This window comes from Martes martes (genome assembly GCF_963455335.1).
Source record: "Martes martes genome assembly, chromosome: 11".
Taxonomy (NCBI): domain Eukaryota; kingdom Metazoa; phylum Chordata; class Mammalia; order Carnivora; family Mustelidae; genus Martes; species Martes martes.
The window spans coordinates 54,223,085-54,248,384 of record NC_137899.1 but is presented as its reverse complement, the minus strand read 5'-3'; the positions used below and the strand labels follow the sequence as shown (position 1 = coordinate 54,248,384).

Sequence of the window (25,300 nt, the reverse complement as noted above, 5' to 3'; positions counted from 1 at the left end):
TCAGCAGTAAGCAGGAGGTTAGTGTGAGGTTAGAGGGTCCAGGGCTCTTAGAGGAGGATGGTTTAAGGGCAGGAAAACCAGACTGCATGCTTCTCCACTGAAGGTGAAATTAAGCTAAGAACTCTGGGGTTGTGCTAAAGAGGAAAAGTGGTCACAGAAGAGAACCCACAGGTGTGTAAAAAAGAGGCTAAGAGTTGATGTGGTTATAGCTGTGATCGTGGTAGTGGTGTGGGATCATTATGGGGAGGTGTAAAGTGCAGAGCTACTGGAAAAGAGGCATATATGGGATGACTGCTTGGATATCAGCTTCCTGTATGTTTTTAGCAGCAGCTATGGCATCTTCTTCTCTCATCCAAATCACTTCCATCATGTAGAAGTTTTTACAAGGGTGAACACTCTGCATCAATATCTTAAAGACGGCTCTGGGGCACCTGGGTGGCTCAGTGGGTTAAAACCTCTGCCTTCGGCTCAGGTCATGATCCCAGGGTCCTGGGATCGAGCCCCGCATTGGGCTCTCTGCTCAGCGGGGAGCCTGCTTCCTCCTCTCTCTCTCTACCTGCCTCTCTGCCTACTTGTGATCTCTGCCTGTCAGATAAATAAATAAAATCTTAAAAAAAAAAAAAAGACGGCTCTGAATTCAAGAAATAATCTACTGCAGAGCCATACTTTCTTGTGTTAAAAACAGTGTTGAACCAGGACTATGGATATAAGAAATGATCTGCTCACTTACCTTCTCCAGTGCAGCTTGAACAACTGATTCACTTTCTGCATCTAGGGCAGATGTAGCCTCATCTAAGATCAGGATCTTTGGATTTCGAACTAAAGCTCGAGCAATAGCGATTCTCTGTTTCTGTCCTCCACTCATTTGTGCTCCTTTTTCTCCTACCAAGGTATTAAATTTCTATTCGAAAAATCAGAAAAAGCACAAAACAGAAGACAGCATGATCAAGTCATTTGAGCAGGAAATGACAATCACATATTATTATATATTATGTTTTAATATCAGCTTAATCACTACTTCAGCCTGGCTGCTTTTGACCTTTGATCTGTTCTTTGTAAAAACAAACAACTATTTGAAAAAAAGAGTCTAGTAAAGAGAGGACCTAAGAATAATTTGGCTAGTACTGAAAGAAATGAGAACGGGACACCTGGAGGTTAAGTTTAAATCTGCTTTTGGCTCAGGTCATGATCCCAGGGTCAAGGATCCCAGAATGGAGTTCCACATTGGGCTCCCTGCTCAGTGGGGAGCCTGCTTCTCTCTCTCTCTCCCTCTGCCTGCAGCTCTCCCTGCTTGTGTTCTCTCTCTCTGACAAATAAATAAATAAAATCTTAAAAAAAAAAAAAAAGGAAATGAGAACGTATGATCATGAAGGATTTTTAGGTGGATTAATAATAATTTGAACCAATTTTCAAAGTTTTTAAAGACAGTTTTAGAATGCACTGATATCTTTAAAAGAGCCATAGTAATACAACTACATTCTTTTTTTTTTTTTAAAGATTTTATTCATTTATTTGACAGATAGAAATTACATGTAGGCAGAGAGACAGGCAGAGAGAGAGAGAGGGAGGAGGAAGCGGGCTCCCTGCTGAGCAGAGAGCACGATGCGGGGCTCGATCCCAGGACCCTGGGATCATGACCCGAACCGAAGGCAGAGGCTTTAACCCACTGAGCCACTCAGGCGCCCCATACAACTACATTCTTAACTATTTTTTTTTAAAGATTTTATTTAGTTATTTGACAGAGAGAGAGAAAGATCACAAGTAGGAAAAGAGGCAGGTAGAGGGAGAGGGGGAAGCAGGCTCCCCACTGAGCAGAGAGCCTGATGCAGGGCTCAATCTCGGGATCCAGAGATCATGACCCGACCTGAAAGTAGAGGCTTAACCCACTGAGCCACCCAGGTGCCCCTACATTCTTAACTATTATTTGAAAGGCTTACTAACAATATATTACCTACAATTTCCTTCCTGGATATTCTGAAAGAAAGTATGGGAAGATTAATGCAAAATCAAACTTCTCAAAATATTTTTCCATCTTGGAACACTTTATAGGCCTTCTTTTGCTTATTTTGTTTTTTATTTTTTGGGATATACATCTTTAACAGAGTAGATATCATTAGATATTTGAGGTTGGAGATAATTTCTAGAACTAACGAAACATAGTAATATTGTATTGGATTATGTCCATGACCCAAAGCTCATTTCTTCAAGGTTATAAATTTGAATAGTCTCTAAAACTTTGATTATTCTAGAGTCTGGCCTTCACATAAAAAAAAAAAAAACCCACCATAAACCTTATTGAGAAATAATTTATACATAATAAAATGCACACATATTAAGGATATGGTTCTATGAGATTTGACAAATGATTATAGCCATGTTATCACCACCCCAGTAAAGATACAGAATATTTCCATCACCCTAGAAGGTTCCCTCATTAATCTTTCCAGTCCAAATCCATACACTGATTTGATTTTTATCACTATAAATTAATTTCACTAGTTTTAGAACTTCTAATAGATAGAATCATACAGTGCATGCCTTCTTTTGATTTATTTTTTAAGAACAACTTTAGGTTCAAAGTACAATTGAAAAGAAGGTATAGAGATTTCCCATATACCTTTTACACACACATGCAATGTTCCCCATTCCACAGGATATCCCCCCATCCAACATCCTCCACAAAAGTGGTACATTTGTTATAACTGATGAACTTATGCTGACATATCATAATCACCCAAATCCATAGATTACATTAGGATTCACTCTTGGTGGTATACATTTTATGAGTTTGGACAAATGCATAATGACATGTATCTGATTGTTATAGTATCATACAGAGTATTTTCACTACCCTAAAAATCTGTGCTCTGACTATTCTTCTCCTCCTCAAACTCTGACAACTGCTCATCTTTTTTACTGTTTCCATAGTGTTGCCTTTTCAAGAACATCATATAATTGAAATCATACAGTATGTAGGTTTTTCAGACTGGTTTCTTCCACTTACACATTTAGGATTTTTCCATGACTTGACTGGTCATTCTTTTTTTTTTTTTTTTTTTTTAAAGATTTCATTTATTTCTTTGACAGACAGAGATCACAAGTAGGCAGAGAGGCAGGCAGAAAGAGAGAAGCAGGCCCCCTGCCAAGCAGAGAGCCCGATGTGGGGCTTGATCCCAGGACCCTGAGACCATGACCTGAGCCGAAGGCAGAGGCCTTAACCCACTGAGCCACCCAGGCGCCCCGACTGGTCATTCTTTTTAGCACTGAATAACATCCTATTGTCCAGACATATCACTGTTTATTTATCCATTCACCTACTGAAAGACATCTTGGTTGCTTCTAAACTTTGGGGATACAAATAAAGGTGCTATAAACATCTGCGTGTAGGTTTTTGTGTGAACCTAAGTTTTCAGCTCATTTGGGTGAATACCAAGGAGCATGATTAATAGATAATATAAGACTATGTTTAGTTTTATAAGAAACCAACTAACTGTCTTTCCGAATCTCCATACCATTTTATATTCCCACCAGCAATGAGTGAAAGTTTTTGTTGCTCCACATCCTTGTCAGCATATGGTGTTGTGTTTTGGATTTTGGCTATTCTAAAAGGCACGTAGTTGTATCTCACTGTTTTATTTTGCATTTCCCTGATGACATTTGATGTGGAACATTTTTCACACACTTATTTGCCATCAGCGTATCTCCTTTGGTGAAGTGTCTGTAAAGACCTTTGGTCAATTTTTAAATCAAGTTGGTTTCTTGTTGAATTTTAAGATTTGTTTATATATTTTTGAATAACAGTCCTTTATTGGATACGTGTTTTGCAAATGCTTTCACCCAGTCTGTGGCTTATCTTCTCATGCTTTTAACATTGTCTTCTGCAGAACAGAAGTTTTAATTTTAATGAAGTTCAGCTTATCAAAGACTTCTTTCATGGTTTGTGCTTTTGATGTTGATTCTAAAAAACCTTGCCATACCCAAGTCATCTTGGTTTTCTCCTCTGTTATCTCTAGAAGTTCTATGATTTTGCATTTCATATTTAGGTCTATGATTTATTTTGAGCTAATTTTTGTGAAAGGTATAAGGTCTGTGTCTAGATTTATTTTTTTTACATGTGGATGTCCAGTTGTTCCATTTGTTCATTGAAATGAGCAATAACACATTATATGTGCTCTGTTGTATTGCTGTTGCTCTTTTGTCATATGCTAGTTGATTATATTTATGTGAGTCTGTTTCTAAACTCTGTACTCTGTTCTGTTGATCTATTTGCTTAGTCTTTCACCAATACCACATTGTCTTGATTACTGTAACTTTATAGTAAATTCTAAAGTTAGATAGTGTTGCCCTTTAACTTTGTTCTTTAATATTGTGTTGTCTGTTGTGGGTCTTTTATCTCTCCATATAGATGTTAGAATTGGTCTGTTGATATCCACAAAATAACTTGCTAAGATTTTGATTGGAATTGCACTGAATCAATAGATCAAACTGGAAAGAACTGACATCTAGGCAACATTGAGTCTTTCTCTCCACAAACATGGAATACCGCTCTATTTAAAAAATTCTTTGATTTCATTCATCAGTCGTGTGGTTTTCTTTATATAGTTCTTATACATACTTTTTAAGATTTATACCTAAGTAATTCGTTGTTTTGGATGCTAATATATATAGTATTGTGCTTTTAATGTCATATTCCACTTGTTCATTGTTGATATATAGGAAAATGACTGACATTTGTGTTTTAACCTTGTATCCTGCAGCCATGCTATAATTGCATTGTGTGCTTTTTCAGTCTGTCTTACCTAGCATAATATTTCTGAGATTCATCCATAATGTGTGGATCAGCAGTTCACTCCTATTTATTTCTGAGTAGTGCTTCACAAAATGTGAATCTATCTTGGGTTACCAAATTCAACAGAAACAAAAACAAAAAATGATGGAGCTCAGTTAATTTTGATTTTCAGTTAACAGTGAATACCTCTTCTTTTTTGTTTTTTTTTTTTAGATTATTTATTTATTTATTTGACAGAGAGAGAGAGACACAAGTAGGCATCGGGGTCTCTGCTCTGCGGGGAGCCTGCTTCCTCCTCTCTCTCTGCCTGCCTCTCTGCCTACTTGTGATCTTTGTCTGTCAGATAAATAAATAAAATCTTTAAAAAAAAAGGTTTTAATTTCCATAAAGTTCAATTTATTATTTTTTAGATAATAAATGCTTCCCTATCTAAAAATTCCTTGACTACTTCAAAATCACAAAGGTTTTTCACCTAAGTTTTTATTTCTGAAGTTTGATACTTTAATTTTTTTTTAAGATTAATTTATTTTTAGAGAGAGTGTGTGAGTACAAGAGGGGCAGAGGGAAAGAATCTCAAGCGGACTCCTTGCTGAGTGGTAAGCCTGACTTGGGGCTCAATTACATGCCCTGAGATAATGACCTCAGCTGAAATCAAGAGTTGGACACCCAACTGACTAAACCACGCAGGCGCCCCTTGATAGTTTAAGTTTTTACATTTGATCTAAGATACATGTCAAATTAATACGTGTTGGGGTGAGGTAAGGGCCACATTTCATTTGTTTTTCTCATATGGATATCCAATTTTTCCAGCACCATTTGTTAAAAAGACTTTCCTTTCCCCAAACAAATTAATACTGGCCTTGTCAAAAATCATTGGGCTAGATATGTGTGGGTCTTTTTTCTGGGCGCTATTCTCTTCTACTGATCTACATGTCCATTGCTGTGCCATTTCCACTGCCTTAATGGTTGTCTTAAAATTAGATATTTATGTCTTCCAGCTTTTCTGTTTTTTTTTTTTTTTAAATAATTGTTTTCCCTTTCTTGGTCCTTTAAATTTTTAAATAAATTTTGGAATCAGCAGGTCAATTTTTAGACACACAAAAAAAGACTACTGGGATTTTGACTTGTATAGCATCACATTTTTCAGTTTTGGGAGAACACATATCTTTAAAAATACTGTATCTCTAAATCAATGAATAAGTTACATTTTATTTATTTAGATCTTCAGTTTCTCTCAGAAACATTTCATATTTTTCATATGGATGATTTACACATACATTAAATTTGTTCTATTTTAATATTTTTTGAGGTTATTCTGAATACCACTTTTAATTTTATTTTCATTTGTAACTGTTGCCTCTATTTAGATATCTAGTCAACTTTTTTTTATAGTTATAGGTCTTATTAAAATTATCTGCTTCTTTTTGAGTGAGTTTTGGTGGTGTCTTTCAATAAATTGACCCTTAACTAAGTTGTCAAATTCATAGGCATAGCTTTTCTCATACTAAACCTATAATCTTTTAATCTCCTTGAGATCAATAATGGTATACTGTCTTTCATTCCTGATATTGTCATTTCTCTCCTCTATTTTGATTCTTTATCAGCCTTGCTATGGATTTACTGATTTCATTAATCTTTTCAAGCAAACAACTTTTGATTTTAATGATTGTTTCTAATGTTTTTCTGTTTTTGCTTTCACTCATTTTTGCTCTAATCTTAATTATTTCCCTTCCGCTTGCTTTGGGTTCAACTTGCTCTTACTCTAGTTTCTCAAATTGGAAGCTTTGCTTACAGATTTTGGATCTTTTTTTCTTTCTCAAAGAAGAATTAAGGCTATACATTTCTCTTAAAGCAGTTCTTTAACTGTATTCTACAAGTACTGATAAATATCAATTTCATTTTTATTTAGTTTAAAATACTCATTAAGTTTCATTGAAACTTCCTCTTTCAGGGCGCCTGAGTGGCTCAGTGGGTTAAGCCTCTGCTTTCGGCTCAGGTCATGGTCTCCGGGTCCTGGGATTGAGTCCTGCATTGGGCTCTCTGCTCAGCAGGGAGCCTACTTCCCCCTCTCTCTCTGCCTGCCTCTCTGCCTACTTGTAAACTCTTTCAAATAAAAAAATAAAATCTTAAAAAAAAAACACTTCCTCTTTCAGCTCATAAATTATCTAAAAGTGAGTTATTTAATTTTCAAATACTTGTGATTTTCCAGCCTATGGCCATACCACCCTGAACGTGCCCGATCTCGTCAAATAACTGGGGATTGTCCAGATACATTTCTGTTACTGATTTCTATACTTTAATTCTATTATGGTCTGAGAACATTTTTGTTTGTTTTCTTTGAACTTGCAAAGTTTTTGTTTTTTTTTTTTAATGGCCCAGAATATCGTTTATCTCAGTGAATCTTCCATGTGTACTTGAAAAGGATGTATTCTGCTGTTATTGGGTGGAGTGTCCTATAAATGTCAGTTAGAGCTAGTTGGTTGATAGCATTGTTCAGGTCTTCTGATTACCTGAACTTACTGATTTCTGCCTACTTGTTCTATCAAGTACAGATGGCTTCAGTAAAATTGTGGGTTCTTCTTTTTCTCCTTTCAGGTCTAGCAGTTTTTGCTTCATGAATTTTGAAATTTTTAAGTGCATACACATTTAGATTATGATTTCTTGCTGATGGGTCATAGTTTCCGGTTTCTTTGGGTATCTATTTCTTGCAGAATATATACTGAATTCTGTGCACAATATGTTGGAAAAACTATTGAATTCTATTTTCTTCTGAAAACAAAGTTGATTTTTGTTCTAGTAAGCAATTCAAATCCTGACTGATCATTTTGAACTTGTGTGATCCTGGTTTTATGCTTTGTTGGGTGAATCTGTAGAAAATCTTTAAACTTGGCAGGACCCAACCTATAAGTTCTATCTCCTTTGGGGATCTTGTCATGGCTAGGTTTTAGAATTTGTTAGGGCAGGTCTAGAGTCAGCATACTCTAAGGTATGGTCTTTAATCTTAAGGTGTGGCCTTTTTTGGTGTCTCAGCTATATGCCTGCAGTATTAAAAAGGTGTAAATGTTATCGCTCCACTATGGCTGGGCTGTGCTTTCAACATCCCCATCGCACTCCCTGACTTTTAGGATCTCTATTATACTCAAAGTTTTGTTGCAGTTGCTCTTTGATAATCCTTGGGCGGTCTTATCCTCAGCTAAGGATTCCTAAGGGGTGCGTACAGGGACTTCTATCCCCATACCTTAACTCTACCGCTCTTTCGTTGCCTCTCCAGTTGCTTAAGCTGCTGTGAAATTCTATCTCTGCCTTTCAGTTTAGTGGAGTGCCATGTTCTGTCTGGATTCTAGTTCACAGAGATAGGGTCAGAGATTTGTTCCTATGAGGAATGCTGCAACTTTATGGGCTTTCCTCATGAGTTTCCTTTCTCTCAGGGATCACGGTTTTGTGTTACCTCTTGTCCAATGCTTGGAAACAATTATCCTATGCCTAATATATTTTAACCAGTTTTATGGTTGATTATGGGAAAAGGCTAGGAAATATCAGTTAATCCTAATACATTAATTTAAAAATATGTGCATATCATAGAAGTAATAGCATTTATTTTTAAGCACCAATTTCCCCAATTTTTCTATTGAGGACTTCTAGAAATCTTATTTATTACTGTGCTTATTATTTCTCTGGTTAATCGTGGCTGTGTAATTTAGTTTCCATCATGATAAGCCAGTATCTTTAATTTGTTCTTTGGATTATATCTTTAAGATTTACATAAAATTTATAGCAAGGGACATCTTTGTGTAAATACTGACCTTCTACTAAAGGCAAGTAGTAACTTACAGGGTATGAGTTAAGAGGTCCCAGAAAACTCCCTAATTCCAAGTGGGAAACTGAAGATCCTTGGTGTTTGAGGCAAGGAAGTCACTGAAAGTGCTAAAAGGTCAAAGAAAGGAAATCTGTTTTCCCAAACTACAAGGCAAAGAATGATCTCAAGCCCTTAATGAGTTTGCTATTCCAATTATGACCCAAAATAATGGGGGATAAAAGATAATTAGTGACATAACAAAAGTTTTTAATAAAAGAAAAAGAACAAAATTATTATGACTCATGGAGTATGGTTTGTAAAATATATCCACTGAAATAAACTTTTGTTACTGTTTCCTTTTAGTGTAGTATAATTTTATTCTGTATTTTATTTTTTTAAGATTTATTTATTTTAGTGAGAGAGAAAGGGAAATATGTGCATGTGGTAAGGCAAAGGAAGAGGGAGAGAGAGAGAGAAAATCTCAAGCAGACTCCCTGCTGAGCAGAGTCCACCACAGGGCTTGATTTCAGGACCCTGAGATCATGACTAGAGCTGTAATCAAGAGTTGGACACTTAACTGACTGCACCACCCAGGCAACCCTTATTCTGTATTTTAATTTCAAATCTCATCCTTTTGTAATTTGCAGAATGCTCCCCACAATAGTTTCAAGGTGATTTTGATGAATGAATACTTTGGGAAATGTAAATAAATGGTTTTATACCTATCAATTCTAAATGCCCATTAGGATATGATATAAACTAATATCAAGAGTTTTAGTTTATTATATCTCTTTCCAAATATGATTTTACATCTGTTGTCCATTATTGGCTTTGTGTGCTCCTTTTTTTTTCTTTTTTAAAAATTTTTAACGTATAATATATTACTTATAAAAAGTATAAAACTTATAAAACTGAGCAAACTTCAGTTTATTTTCTGAGCATAAGAGTCTCTTATGGTCTGTTTCCCTCTCTGGTTTTATCCTATTTCATTTTTTCCTCTCCTCCCCCATGATCCTCATGTGCTTCTAAAAAACAGTCCTAGTTTTCCTTTTGCCTTATCACAGACCCAATCTCCACACTGTCTGTGACATTCTCACTTTTAGCCACAAGATGGCCTTACAAATCAACAATTTGCAGACACAGCAATTCTCAGTTTGGACTGATGATTTTGTCTCCTATTTCTTTGTTACATATTCTTCATTTATTTTTCTTTTCCAGTTGCAGTGAGAACCAGTAAGAACTAAGTATAATTCAATGATGCATTTCTTCTGGGTGTTGCCATGCTTTCTAATTTATAGATGTTTCATTTAGGACAATCCAACAGTTATTCACACTGCCCCTATTCTGTAGAAGTTATTGTTTTGTTATCTTATTTTTGGAATATTGCCCTGCTTTAGTTCTAAGTTAAGACCACAGGCTACATAGTGTACTTACATTGGGAAATGCCATTATAAAATCATAAGCATTTGCTTCTTTTGCTGCTTTCTCAACCTCTTCATCAGTCACTCCATCTCGTCCATATTTAATATTGTTATTAATGGTGGTCTCAAACAAAACAGGCTCTTGGCTGACCGCTCCAATATGTTCTCGGTAATGGTGTACATTCAAAGTTCTGATGTCATTCCCATCCACTGTGATCTGCCAAACCAAAGGAATGAATCATGTTGTGATGCCTTACACTGCATTGTGTTTAGAGTCTTTTTAGTAGTTCAAACCATAAGCTGAGAAGCAGGGTGTTTCAGGGATCAAAGACTTATTTTGATAAAATATTTATAGTACATATATTGTCAACACTTTTTCTGATAAATGGGAATGAATAAAATGTCAAAAACCTGGCTTAAAATCTTGTCAAACCACCTGAAAATCTTAACTCGAAGAAAAACAAATTATAGGAGCTATAGGAGCTATAGGAGCCACAAATGTTATCATGTCAACACATGTAACAAACTTCAGTTTTGTTATTTTAAGACTGATGTGATCTTTGCATATTTTTCTAAAACATGCACTTTTTAAAAAAGTTTTATTTCCCACGTGGGGTTCAACTCACAACCCTGAGGCAAGAGTCACATGCTCTTCCTGTTGAGCCAGCCAGGTGACCCTAGGAAATTCCCTTTCTTCTCTTTAACACCCCATTTCACTGCAAAAGGCAAAAATATCTTTTATTCATTTAAATAAATAATAGTAAATGAACACAGTCTTCCTCATAGATAGTGTCATTACCCATTACTCCAAATATTCCAGTGGGAGGGTCAAGGTTTGATAATTATAACTTACAGAGCCTATCTTTCTCACCAACTTTAGTATTCTCTCTGGCCATGGGTATTCTATGCTACTGTTTTATGTATGGAATGCTTATCCAATAATTTAGTTATTTAATATTAGCATGAATACGTGAATCTAGTATATTCCAAATGAAGACCTAGGAAGTCAAATTTAAATGAAATCAGGCTCTAGCAGGGTAGATTTTCTTTTAAATAGCTGAAAATCTTAAGAGAAGCATTAAGAATTATGCTTCTGTAACTATCGTAGTCTTATTCTCTATGCTATTTACAAGGGTAACAATGTCAAGTGCAACATTATGGGTAATAGAAGAAAATGAGAGAGCATATTTTCTACAGATATTCTTCTGGGATGTTTTGAGAAACTGATAATCTTGTAAATTCTGAGTACTATAAATTATTTTTCTCCACAGCTTTCATCACCTTCTAACATACTATATATTACTTATTTTATTTGTCAATCTTTACGTATTAGAGTGTAAACTTGATGAAGGAAGAGGTTTTTATGCTTTGCTCATCAATATTCCCCAGGACCCAGAACACTGCCTAGCACACAGTAGGTGTTCAATAAATATTTTCTGAATGAATGGATATGCAGGAAAGAAAATGAATTGGCTGAGAAAAGCCAATGTTAAAAATTAAAAACTGATATAGTTGTAAGCTCTCTGTTATAGGTGGTATTTCCTAATTTCATCATGTGATGAAATGATTGCTAGGTGCTACAAATAATTTTGCTAGGTGAACTTACAAAGCCATTGTCAGGATCATATAACCTTTGTAGAAGCTGGACAATAGTACTCTTCCCACTGCCGCTGGGGCCAACCAAGGCCACTGTCTCTCCAGACTTGATTTTGAGATTCAGATCTTTCAGAATCTATTGGAAAGTAGGGAGAAAAATTCTATAAAAGTAGGTATGTGAAAATATGATTCCCATATTTTCAGAGATTTAATGTATAATTATAAACAGAAAATGAATTTTTCTGTGACACTTAAAAACAAATTTAGATCTTGTTTTCTTTCATGTACATGTATAATAAAAATTTACATAACTTTGAAAAATGATAAAAAAATCTCTTACCATCTCTCTATATAAAGAGGGGATCTAGATTAAGAGTACTCATAGAATATTAACTAGCCACAGCAAACTGTTCATATTTTCAATTTATATCAATTTAATGACTACCAAGTTAGTGAAAGCTTTTATCTTCTAATTTGCAACAACAAATGAAATCTTGCCAGATATTTTCATGAGCTACTTAAGGAAATTATTTCTTAAAAATGTGGGATGCCTGGATGGCTCAGTGGGTTGAACTGCTGCCTTTGGCTCAGGTCATGATCCTGGGGTCCTGGGATTGAATCCCGCATTGGGCTCCTTGTTCAGCAGGGAGCCTGCTTCTCTCTTTGCCTCTGCCTGCCACTCTGCCTGCTCGTGCGCTCGCTCTCTCTCTCTCTCTCTCTCTGACAAATAAGTGCATAAATAAATAAAATACTTAAAATATATATATATATATTTAATATTATCACAAAATATATTGCAAAGTAAAACAACCAGGAAGACTCTCTAGGTGCTCCCATGAATGGGATTCCACCATTAGAAACCCTCCTTTTCTAGCAGATCTCATGGTGTAGCACTTTAACATTTTTCTCAGTCACTGAGAGTTGCTACCAGCTTTTAGTGTCCTACAGACCTTCAGTGTGAGAGAAGCCTGACAAATAACTACCCTATGAAAACGACAACAGCAAGCAAACCCTCACCTATTTTTGCTTGCATTTATATGTACTCAGCCAGAAAACATGGGAATCTCTCCTTGGACTCTCTCACTTTGATCTCCCCATTTGTAAAGAAACAGACCCTTTAAATAAGCTAAACATAAAACTTTCAAAGGGCCAAGCAGGGAAGAATTGTGTAAAGGAGGTTAGAAACTGGGGACTCCTGGTGGGAGTACCTCCTCTCTCATTGTACTTCACTCTGGAATTGGTTTCTGTTACTTTCCTTGGAAGAATCTGTGTTGTTGCTTTTTAAATATTTATTTATTTGTCAAGGAGACAGAGAGAGACACACAAGCAGGAGGAACAACAGGCAGAGGGAGAAGCAGGCTCCCTGCTGAGCCAGAAGCCTGAAGTGGAACTCCATCCCAGAACTCTGGGATCATAACCTGAACCAAAGGGAGCCACTTAATAGACTGAGCAAATCAGGCTTCCCAAGAATCTGTGTTTTGTTTATTGAAAAGTGGCAGACTCTTTCTTTGTTTAAAATTATTCATTCTTTAGCTTTAAAAAAGGGCTATATTTCAAAAGTTCACTTAAAAAGTTGTTTAAAACCCAGAGAGCACTTTACTATGCAATTTAATGGCAAACTGGTACTTAAGTCTTCAACAACCAACCCAAATGTAGTTGCAAATGCTGTGTTTATGTTAAGAAAAATGGTAGAAAACAACACTATTCCAGTGATGTAATTAAGTAACAAAAATTTAAAAAAATAAAAAGCTTTGAAAAGAGAATTTCAATCAAAGACTTAGAGGAAAATAAGAAAGTAGGAGTAGACAGATCTTTTCTGGATGCAAAATTTGCGGGGGGTATGGGGGCATTTTAGACAGTATTAAAGGTTGATGGCATTAGTAATTTTTATCAGTTTTACTTAAAATAATAGTCTCCTTCTTTTTCTTGAAGGTTTTATTTGTGAGAGAACGAGCACAGAGGGAGGAGTAGAGAGGGAGAGGGACAAGGAGACTCCGTGCTGAGCATGGAGCCCCACACGGGGGTCAATCTCAGAATCCTGAGATCATGATCTGAGCCAAAACCAAGAGTTGGACACTTAAAGGACTGAGTTACCCAATTGCCCCATGGTCTCCTTTTTCTATAACATAGGTGTTTTTTTAGTAATTACTCTTTGCAATTTTTAGCTGTTACTACCTTTTTTGGATAAATACACAAATAAAATGAAAAGAAAAAGAAAAGACTGATAAATATTTTCACAAGAACTTGTCAAAGTCTAAATGATGGAGGGTGGAAAACCTCTGTGCTGCAAGTGTGCCTGCTCATACACATGAGTGTGTATATGTATCTAAAAGTGAAGAAGAATGTACCTGAGACACGAATGTTGGTGCAGTAGAGCTCTTAGGAAAGGGAGAAGGGAAAGGCACAACATGGGCATAGTTTCTCCAGGTTAGAGACTAGAAAGTTAATTTGAGTTTTCTCTGTTGAGTGTGATAATATTCAGGGACCACCGGTAGGTGATGCCATCAATCCAAGACATTTTGGTGTGCTCCCAAATGCAGAGTAAAGGAATTTCAGGGAGCTGAAAATGTTTTAGTCAGTTGGATGTAGAAAAGAGGCTGCAAAATATAACTAGCTCTTCAAGAGTTTTTGGTCCATTACTGATCTATCTTTCCTCCCCTTCCACTCTCTCCCTCTCCTGGCTTTGGCCTACTCTTTCCCTCCTTCCCTCCCTTCCTTTCTTTCTCTCTCTTTTTCTTTTTCCTTTATTTTCTCTCTTTCTCTCCTGAAGTCTCAAAGAAAAGTAGCAAAATTTTGGTCAAAATGATCCTAAATAATCTCTTAAGAAGAAATCTTGGCCAGGATAAGATAATATAAGACTGCACAATTCTATAATTAAATTAAGCTACCTTGACAGATGGTCTTGATGGATAACTGAAAGAGACATTTCTAAATTCCACAGCTCCTTCTATGCATTCTGGTTTATATCCTGTTGTTGAGAAGTTATCTATTGCAGGTTTCTTGGAAAAACAAGGAGAATGTTACAAATCTTCAATGGACTAACCTGACAGTCTATATCCTAAAAATAGTTTAAAGACTGTTTTCTTTTACAATGTTTTCTTTTCTGCTTCAGAAGTATATTGAGTTAGACATGAAGATTTCAATAAAACACAATGTCATTTTAGAAAAGTTAAAACAATCTCTTTCCATAGCCAATTGTCCAACATGGATTTTGCCCATCCTTTTGTTTTAGTGAAATAAGTGTGTCAATTTTTTTGGTTTCTTTCTTGTAGTAATGGTAGCTATCTTTCAAAGCAGTTTGAAGTCTTACCTTATCAATAACCTGGAAAATATGAAAGGCAGCTCCTCTGGCTATAGTGAAGGTTTCAAAGTTAGGGGCTGCTGTTCCAATGCAGTAACTACTATGGATTACACTAAAAAAAACCTATAGGAACAAGAAAATAATATTTACCCTCCTCAATTACATAAGAAAGAAACAGAATGAACTGTACATATGGTTGAGATCAAAGAGATATTAGAGAAATAAGGTAGGAAGGAATGGAAGTTGTTGTCTAAACATAAAGGAAACAAGTTAATTCAAGTATGATGGCTTTTTCTTAATGTGAAACAACTTTTGATTATCCCATGGGCTTCTTATCATCTGCCGGGAAGTCTGAGCAGGAAAATCTGCTTACTATGGAGTGCTTACTGGTTGAGCGAGATGAGTTGCCTTTTCTCCTTGCTGATTGATCCCTTAAACTTTACAGAGAAGGATGTCACAGATTTCAGTAGCATAGAGACATTATACTATTTCTGTTTGAACTTCTCTGAATTCTTGTATTATTGGACATCTTTCATTTTCAGACAGACACATGTTTGCAAAAAATAAAATAAGGAAAGAACCTAAGTCAGGGGCATTTTCCCTATCTTACAAATGAGGAAGCTAAGGTTTAGCAAGCCATTTGCCCAAAGTCACACATAAATTGAGAAATAAGGATGTGCCCCAAATTCCTCATGCTCAAGTTTCATTTATATACAAGTTTTAATGATGAAAGTCTCAAATCCAAAGATAACTTTAGTTGACAGAAAAGAAATCTACATAGAATGGGAAAGCCAAATAAGAACTGAAATATATAGACCAGATCAATTCAGTTCAGCAAGACAAATTGTTCTTAATCCTGAACTGAACTGTTTATTGTTGAAATTTGGGAGGATAAGTGAATAAATTAAAATTTAACATAAAACCACTAAGAGTTTAAAAAAAAAAAATCTAAATTGTGACGTTGGACAGAGCTGCAGATAGTCTGTCTTTAACATTACCATATGCTGAAGGACAGAGGAAGGGCAGGAGAGTTTAATCTACAGAATTTTTCTGAGGGAAGACATTCAACAAAGTTAATGTAGACTGCCATCTTACCTCAGCAAGTTTGAAAGGAAAAAGTCTCACTAGAGACTGGCCTTTTTAATTGCTGGATTAAGAAAACTCTATATCCTAGTAGGGAATTCATTTAGGATTCTTCTAAAAGCATGGTGCTTTTAAAGATACACTGGATGAATAAATCCTGCCTTTATAACTATAATTTAAAGGTATATACAAATCATTTTTTAAAAATATTTTTTAATTTTAATTTTTACTTATTTATTTTATTTTTTTATTTTAAGATTTTATTTGTTTATTTGACAGAGAGAGAGATCACAGCAGGCAGAGAAGCCAGCAGCGGGGTAGTGGGGAAACAGGCTCCTTGCTGAGCAGAGAGCCTGATGTGGTCCTCTCTCAGGACCCTGAGATCATGACCTGAGCTGAAGGCAGAGGCTTAACTCACTGAGCCACTCAGGCGCCCCTATACAAATCATTTGATGGAAATAAGAATTTATAAAAAACATTCATTTTTTGACATTCATTGTCATTCAAAGACAATTTTTACTAAGCTCTAGATAAGAAGACTATATAGGCCAGTTACCTTTGCTCTCAAGACTTACAGCAAGAACAGTTCCGATGGTATAATCAGGTTCTCCACTAAGAATCAAAGAGGTTCCATACCAAAAACCAAGTCCATAGGTTCCATTCATAAAAAAGTACACGGCACCAAGAGAGAGTTTTGAAGCTATAGCTTTTCTTATGCCAATATCCTTTGCATATTTTAGATTCTGTGTATACCTTAAAAAGACAAAATGCAATGGAACAGACTTTGGGAAAACTAAAACCAAGCAAATATTGTCATAATGAAAGGAACAGACCTTTGAATTTCTTTTTCCTGGGCCCCAAAGGCTACAACTGTTCGGATTGATGACAAGACTTCTTCTGCCACAGCCCCAGCTTTGGAATAGGCATTTAATTCCTTAGTGGTCAATGAAATGATTATCTGTAATAAACCAGGACCACAGTTAACCAAAAAAAAATGATCCTGAGGCAGTAACATGCAGAGAATTTAATTCAGGTAGCATCTAGAACAGCAGACTTTTATTATTGAAAAGGTACTTAAGATCATTTGACCTAACTTTCTCAGTTTGCAAATTAGGAAAGCAACCGCCAGAGATATTAACTGACTTTTTAAAGTCTCACTGCAGTGAAAGAGCTTTGTCTGAAGTAATCTTCAATCTAAATCTCTACTCTGCCTTGTAAAAGTAGAGCTTCACTGTTCCCTCCCTATATTTTTAAAACCTTAGAACCTGGGTACTTACATAAATAAAATTGGGAAAGACTTGATTTGGAGATGGGTATTAGGGACACAGTACTTTTTCGGTGTACTTTGGAAACTAGTAAGCCTAATTTGACTTGATTTGTTATTACGTAAAAAGCAAGTCTTCTGTAGGCTATAGGTCACAGAAGCAGGAAGAGGAAGATGATCCTGCATATGTCTGAAGTATGACCCCTGAAGCTATTACTGCATAATGCAGGCTACTAGTAAATCCTATATCTCTAACAGTAAGAGGTGAGATTTAAGAGACAGAGAAGAAGGAGTATATCATGCTTGTTGATATTAGGCAGGTTTATCTGATTTTTAAAAATTTTAAAATCAGAATGTGCTTCTTTATTAAACATCTCACTTCCTACTCTTTTAATAGTAAATGATTTCATTTAGTTTAGCACAATTGTTCAATGAAATGGAATAGAAGGAAAATTGGCCTCTGAGCTATAAGTCTTTATTGCCTACTCATATAACAAATTTCATTTTCAAAACACATTCCACATAATTGGAGATGATTTTATATAAGACACACTTGGACAGTTGTTAAAGAAGTAGCATAAACTGAGTCATACTCATTATTTTCTGAATTCACATATATATCACTGGAAAGGAAGAAACACCTAGCAAAAAGCCCTGATGTTTAATAAATGAATCAAAGTAAGCTAGAAACCACACATCCTGGCATCTTTGGTTATTTGGATAACTTTGAGTTTCTTTTTTATAACCAGTTAATATACTAGCAGAACTTAGATTTCCCACTGTTGTTACTTCTAAACTCCTTATCCACTTTACTTTCCTGGGCAGTTAAGTTTAAGCTCTGACCTCAGTAACACATAGTTGGCAATCTTCCTATTGAGAGGGTTTCCTCATTTCAAATATGCTGGGGATGAAGATTTTTATAAGGGCTATAAGGTCAATACTAGAAGTCTCATTAGATAAAGATTTCTTGCCTAAACATTGAAGCCTGTTAAGAAATTATTCAGCCATAGAATTTATTGCTGCAAATTCTTTTTTGGTTGAACTTGAATAGTGTTAGCAAATAAACTCAGTGAATTTTATAGCTTTGATTTCCATAAAGAACAATTAGCTTTGCAAAATCAAAAACCTCATCCATCCCTAAGAATGCACTGTGCCTCCAATCTAGGTGATGGATATACACATTGGTAGAATTGCCAGACTTGATTTGGAGAGAGATACTGGGATATATTGGTTGTTTTGGACTTAACAAAGAGCATTGGTTTCTAATCCAGGTTATAAATAGATTAATATTTTGTGGTATACTCACAATAGTGCTAGAAATATAATTTAAAATGAAAATATATAATTTGTTTAAAAAATTGAAACAGATTTCTGAAGTACAAAAAGTAGACATTAGCAGACATTTGCAATGTAATTTAAGAGCCTTATAAAAAATAAAAACTTGAAATGGCCGACATGAAAAAGTGTTTACAATTTTAGGATTTTCCTATTTTGTTCTGATGAAATGAATTGCACACATTTATCTGGAAATTTAGAACGTGTAAGACTCTCATAATTCTCTATCTATGCTATCATTTGAAGTTGCACTAGGCTACTAAATGAAGAGGAACTCTTTTAGTGTTAGTAAGATATTAAAATTAACCTCATTGTGGTCAAATAACTTGAGGCAAAAAACTGATTAACAGTGAACAAAATCAAAAGTATTGGTGATGTTTAATATCCCTTTCCATTTTTAGATATAGGAAATGAATAGAAATGCCTTATTTGACAAATTTAGTAAATAACCTAGTTTATACTCCTGTTTCCAGTCAACACTGCATTTAGCCATCTTGCCTACCCGAGAAAATATGGCTGCTGAAGCAATTACAAGTGGTGATGTAGAGAGAATCACCAAGGTGAGTTTCCAGCCCTTGACCAAACCAACTGCCAGGCCAATAGAAAAAGTAGATATGTTTTGAAACAACAGAGCAATCTTCTCTCCAATACCATCGCTGATTTTGTTGATGTCACTGAAACAAGTAAGTAAATGCAGTTAAGTCACTGATATAGAATATATGAAAACAAAGTCAATATACTACACATCAATCCTCTTACTTAGTCATGCGAGTGTTAAATTCACCAATGTCACAACCATCAAACCATTTGATGTCCTGTGCCAAAACTGAATGGAAAAATTGTTTTCGAATTCTTTTGGTCTGTCGTGCTGCTGTCATAACCCAAAAGGAAATCTGCATGTATCCAAAAACCAAGGCAGTAACTCCTATTCCAATATAATACAGAGTCAACCTGAAAAAAGATTATTAGAAATATTAGTGAGACCAAGTGCAGTTTTTCCCTTTGATTAAAAAAAAAAAGAGATCTGTCATAATATTTGATTGAGAGAATTTGTGCTAGAACCTATAAAATAAGTCAAAATAAATCTTCACGAGAAGTAAAGTACATTGAACACAAAATTCTAGGTTTCCCTAGTCTAGAGTACGTCTCTCTTAAATTATTAGTAGAAACTACTATTTTATATCACTTGCTACTTATATCTTCTTTCAATAATTTTTAATACTTTCATTTGGAAAGTTACATTGAAGTGATTAAGATAGTTGTACACGGTATAGGTGGATGAAGAAATGAAAGTAGTCGAAAGCAGTGTACAAAATAGTTTAAATATATATATACTATTAAATACAAAATTCAACTTTAGGAATTTGCCCGAAGGAAATATGTAAAAAGATTAATCTAGCTGGATGGTCATGGTAGTTAGCAACAAAAAAGAAGAGCTGAAAACAATCTAACAGGAGACCAGATAAATGGAGTCATTTAAAAAATATATACTAGGTACCCACTATGTGTGGCATTTTAGAGATACAGTCATGAACAAGATAATAAGGCCCTCCTTTATTTACATCCTGGTGTAAGAATTTACATCCTGGTGGGAGGAGACAGACAATACACATAGAAAAAATAATTTTAGGTTGTTCTATGAGGGAAGTAAACAGGGCGATAAGTCACAGAATAACCAGTGAGTAAAAGGTGGGTTGGGAGAGCTAGTACAGATAGAATGGTTAAGAAAAACTTTTTTGAGGAAGTAAAAGAGCTGGATTCCAAAAGACAAAATGGAGTCAGCCATAAAAAGAGCAAGAAAAGTGAGAAAAATAATAGAGAAAAAGGAGAGAAAATAATAAGGTATCTGAGGCAGGAAAAACCTTAGCATGTTCCAGGAACAAAAGAACTCCAAAGTGGTATGAAATGATTAGGTCAGAGAATTTAGCAAATATTGTAGGGCAGCCGTGATACATTGCACAGCTTTTATTTTTTTTTATTTTTATTTTTTTTAAAGATTTTATTTATTTATTTGACAGGCAGAGATCACAAGCAGGCAGAGAGGCAGGCAGAGATAGAGGGAGGAAGCAGGCTCCCTGCTGAGCAGAGAGCCGGAGGCGGGGCTCGATTCCAGGATCCTGTGATCATGACCCGAGCTGAAGGCAGAGCCTTTAACCCACTGAGCCACCCAGGTGCCCTGCAGAGCTTTTATTTTAAGAAAAAAGGTAGACCAATTGAAAAATTTAAGCATGGGATGCCCTTATCAGTTCAACTTTTAAAAAGATCAGTCTGGCTCCTCTCTGAAGAATAAATGGAAGTGAAACCAATTGAAGCAGTTTAGTTGGGAGGCTGTTGCAATGGCCAGTGTGTGAGAAGGATAGGGACTTGACGAAAATGGTGGCAGCTGATGTACAGAGAAATGGACAGATTCTAATTATATTTTGGAAATACAGCAAAATGAAATTGCCAATGTACTGACTGTGAGGAATGCAGGAAGGGGAGAAATTAAGGATAACTCCTTAGATTTTGGTTTGAGCAACTGGGTGAATGGTGTGCCATGTACAGCCATGGACAATGGGGAATGGAACAGATTTGTAAGAGCTATCATGTGTTTTGATTTAGATACATTAGGACCAAGGTGCCTATTAAACATCAAAGTGGGTTTTAAGTAAGAAGCTGAAAACGAGAGTCTGAAATAGTTGGAGCAGGGTCTAGGCCAGAGATGTAAATTTGAAAGTTATTAGCTTACAGGTGGTAATTAAAACAAAGGACTAACTGAGACTACCCACAGAGAAAGAAAATTAAGTGTAGATGAAAAAAATAGAGGACCAAGGAATGAGCTCAGGTACATGGTAGAGTTTGGGTAAAGGGAAAGAATTGCAAAGCAAGCTGGAGAGTGGCCACCATGGTAGGTAGAAAGCCAGGAAAGTGAAGTACCAAGGAAAACACAGAGGAACATACAATTGCTCCCCATTATTCCCAGATTATGTGTTGGCAAATCTGCTTGGTCACTAAAGCTTATTTTTAACCCCCAAATAAATACTCAGATGTTTTCATTGTTACTCATGGACATGCATAGAGTATAAAAAATCTGAGCTGCCCAACCAAGATGTTCCCAGCTGAGGTTGAAAAAGGCAATACTCTGCCTTCTTGTTTCAGCTTTCACACTGTGAACAAGTGCCATTTCTGTGGTCTATGTAGTGCCACCTTTTTCTGATTTTTGTGTTTTTGTTTAATTTTTGATATGACTCTTAGGCAGCATGCTTAAGTGCTGTCTAGTATTCCTAAGTGTAAGAAAGCTGTGATGTGTCCTATGGAGAAAATATATGTGTTAGATAGGTGTCATTCAGGCATGAGTTATAGTGCTATTGACTCTGAATTCAATGTTAATGAATCAACAACACATATTAAATAAGTTGTCTTTTTAAAAAATTATTTTTATTAGCATATAAAGTATTATTAGCCCCAGGGGTACAGGTCTGTGAATCATCAGGCTTACACATTTCACAGCACTCACCATAGTACATACCCTCCCCAATGTGCATAACCCAACCACCCTATACCTACCCCTCCACCCCCCAGCAACCCTCTGTTTTGTGAGATTACGAATCTCTTATGGTTTATCTCCCTCCAGATCCTATCTTGTTTCATTTTTTCCTTCCCTACTGCCCCAAACCCCCCACCCTGCCTCTCAAATTCCTCATATCAGAGAGATCATATGATAATTATTTTTTAAATAAGTTGTCTTTAAATGGAAATACACATAATTTGAGGTTTTGTGTTGAATGATGAAAATGTTGTGACCATAGGGTCACAGGAACCTAACCCTGTATATACCCTAGTAACAATGGTTTAATATTTGCTAATTCAGTATTCATGACAACTTTAATAAAACTGTTTCAAATAATAAGAGTTGACTGTTTTCTAATGTTTACAATATTTTAAGAGGAAAATGGGTTATAAAAGCAAATCAAAAGAAGAAATGCAGGATCTGAACACTGAACTACAAACACTATTGATAGAAATTAAAGAAGATATAAATAAATGGAGAGGTAATCCATGTTCATGGATTGGAAGACTCAATGTTGTTAAGATGACAATATCCTCAAATTGATGTACAATTCAATACAATCCCTATCAAAAGTCCCAGTAGACTTTTTGGCAGAAATTGGCAATGATCCTAAAACGTACATAGAAATGAAGAGAACTCAAAAGAACCAAGATAATTTATTTATTTATTTATTTATTTTAAAGATTTTATTTATTTATTTGACACAGAGAGAGAGAGATCACAAATAGGCAGAGAGGCAGGCAGAGGGAGGGGGAAGCAGGCTCCCTGCTGAGCAGAGAGCCCGATGTGGGACTCGATCCCAGGACCCTGAGATCATGACCTGAGCTGAAGGCAGAGGCTTAAACCACTGAGCCACCCAGGCACCCCCAAGATAATTTTTAAGAACAAAGTTGGAGGACTTACAATTTCTGGTTTTATTTATTTATTTATTTTCTAAAATTGCACTAATCAAGACAGTATGATACTGGCCCAAGAATCAATATACAATAAATGCAGCAAAATTGAGAGAACAGAAGCTAATCCTTATATTTGGACCATTGATTTTTAGCAAAGATGCCAAGGAGAATAGGAGAAAGGAGAATAGGCAATTTTTTCAAGGAATAGTGCCAGGACAAATGGATATAGCCATATGCAAAAAATGTTAGAATCTTACCTCATAACAGTCACAAATATAAACTCAAAATGGATCACAGACCTAAATGTAAGAGCTAAAATATTCAAAGTCCTAGAAGAAAATGTAGGAGAAAATCTTCCTGATCTTGGTTTAGACAAAGAATTCTTAACATCCAAAGGCACAATCCATAAAAGAAAAACTTGATAAATTGTACATCACCATCAAAACTTAAAACTTCTGGGCTTCAATAGAAATCTTTAATAAAATGAAAAGATTACCTACAGACTAGAAGAAAGTATTTGCCAATCACACATAGGACAAAGAACTTGCACCTAGAATTTATAAAATAGAATTCTCATAATTCTGTAATAAGACAAATGACACAATTAAAAAATAGGCAAAATATTTGAACAAACATTTAACCAAAGAAAATATATGAATGCCTAAAAAGTAATGAAAATAGTGCTCACTATTAGTCACTGGAGAAATGCAAGTTAAAGCCACAATGTATCACTCCACACCTACTACCATGATTATAATAAAAAAGACAGACAAAACCAAATGTTGACAAGGATATGGAGAAATTGGAACGCTTACACATTGTTGGTTGAAAAAGCAAAATGGTATAGCCACTTTGGAAAACAGCTTGGTAGTTTCTTAAAAAGACAAACATAACATATGACCTAACAAATCCACCCCTAGGTATCTACCCAAGAGAAATAAAAACGTATGCATACACAAAGACTTCTATATTGATGTTCACAGAAGCATTATTTATAAATAGCCCCAAACCAGAAACATTCACATTTTCCATCAACTAGTGAACAGATAAATATTGCAGGTGTACTCCAGCAATGAATTACTACTAAGCAATTAAAAGGAATAAACTACTGACACATGTTATAAAATGGATGAAACTCAAAAACATTGTGCTAATAAAGAAAAGAAGGCAGATACCCTACATATTATGTGTTTCCACACACATGCAAAGTCCAGGTGATGGAAATCTTTAGAGACAGAAAACAGGTAAATGGTTGCTTGGGGGCTGGGTGTGGGAATGGGGATTGACTACAAAAGAGGGATCTCCGCAGAGTAGTGGAAATAGGCTAAAAATGGATTGTGGTGATGGTTGCACAACTCTGTCAGTTTATTAAAACTCATTGAATTGTACAGTTAAGACTGTTGAGTTTTATAAGGAAATTATGCCTCAATAAAGCTATTAAAATCATATGAACAGTATAATTCTAATTATATTAAAATTATATATGCATACACATACATGTAAAAAAGTTGTAATAATATAAACTAAAACTAATGTTCATTATATATTAATGGCAGGATTATGAGTGATTTATTTTTCTTTGTGCCTTTTTACACGATTTACAATGAAACTATTAAGCATTTAATCAGAAAAAGTAGTTAAAATAATTATACAGAAGAACTGATGCACTTTTTAAGAGATTATTTCTTAAAAACAAAGAAAGCAACACATTCAATTTATTTCAAAAGGAAGACACTATACTTACTAACCCTTCATTTATCCAGTAATCAGACATCCAAACTACCTGGGACCCAGGAAAAGAAACCTCAGTAGTTCCAAGAGAACAAATGTCAGTAGTCCCAGAGCCCGGGTATTTTATTTTGCATCAGGAAATGAGACTGCCTTCATGGTCTAAGTCTTCTGATTCAAAACTGCTTGCAAATTAAGGCTGATTTGATGGCTTCACTTATTGAGCATTTATTTTGTGTTAAATATTATGTCAAGCCCTTGACATCTGAGTTTTACTGAATCTTCAGGAAGTATTAACATTTCATTTCACATATGAAGAAACCAAAGCTTACAGAAGTTACCCAACAGCTACTATAGTTAAAAAGTGGCAGAGCCCAAGATCTGAATCCTGAATCCATGATCTGAATCCTGAACTTAAAATCTGAATCACTTTACCAGTCTTTCTGAGGAAAAACGGTTCTCAAGTAGATTTGGGAAACACTGTATACCTAGCATCATTCTTCCTTGGAAACTGATAATACACATGAACATAAAAAAATAA

General features: G+C 35.4%; 1 protein-coding gene across 1 annotated transcript in view; it reads right to left on the bottom strand.

Moving 5' to 3' along the window:
• The window catches only part of ABCB5 (ATP binding cassette subfamily B member 5), a gene marked incomplete at both ends in the record, with an annotated part of 117,638 nt that overhangs the window by 80,615 nt on the left and 11,723 nt on the right, over positions 1 to 25,300 (bottom strand). Inside the window, 9 exons of the mRNA XM_080818679.1 lie at positions 731 to 901; positions 10,020 to 10,223; positions 11,613 to 11,738; positions 14,491 to 14,601; positions 14,913 to 15,026; positions 16,562 to 16,739; positions 16,820 to 16,944; positions 19,088 to 19,259; positions 19,345 to 19,536. Coding sequence (XP_080674805.1) covers positions 731 to 901; positions 10,020 to 10,223; positions 11,613 to 11,738; positions 14,491 to 14,601; positions 14,913 to 15,026; positions 16,562 to 16,739; positions 16,820 to 16,944; positions 19,088 to 19,259; positions 19,345 to 19,536 — 1,393 coding nt within the window. The remainder of the gene's footprint in view (positions 1 to 730; positions 902 to 10,019; positions 10,224 to 11,612; positions 11,739 to 14,490; positions 14,602 to 14,912; positions 15,027 to 16,561; positions 16,740 to 16,819; positions 16,945 to 19,087; positions 19,260 to 19,344; positions 19,537 to 25,300) is intronic.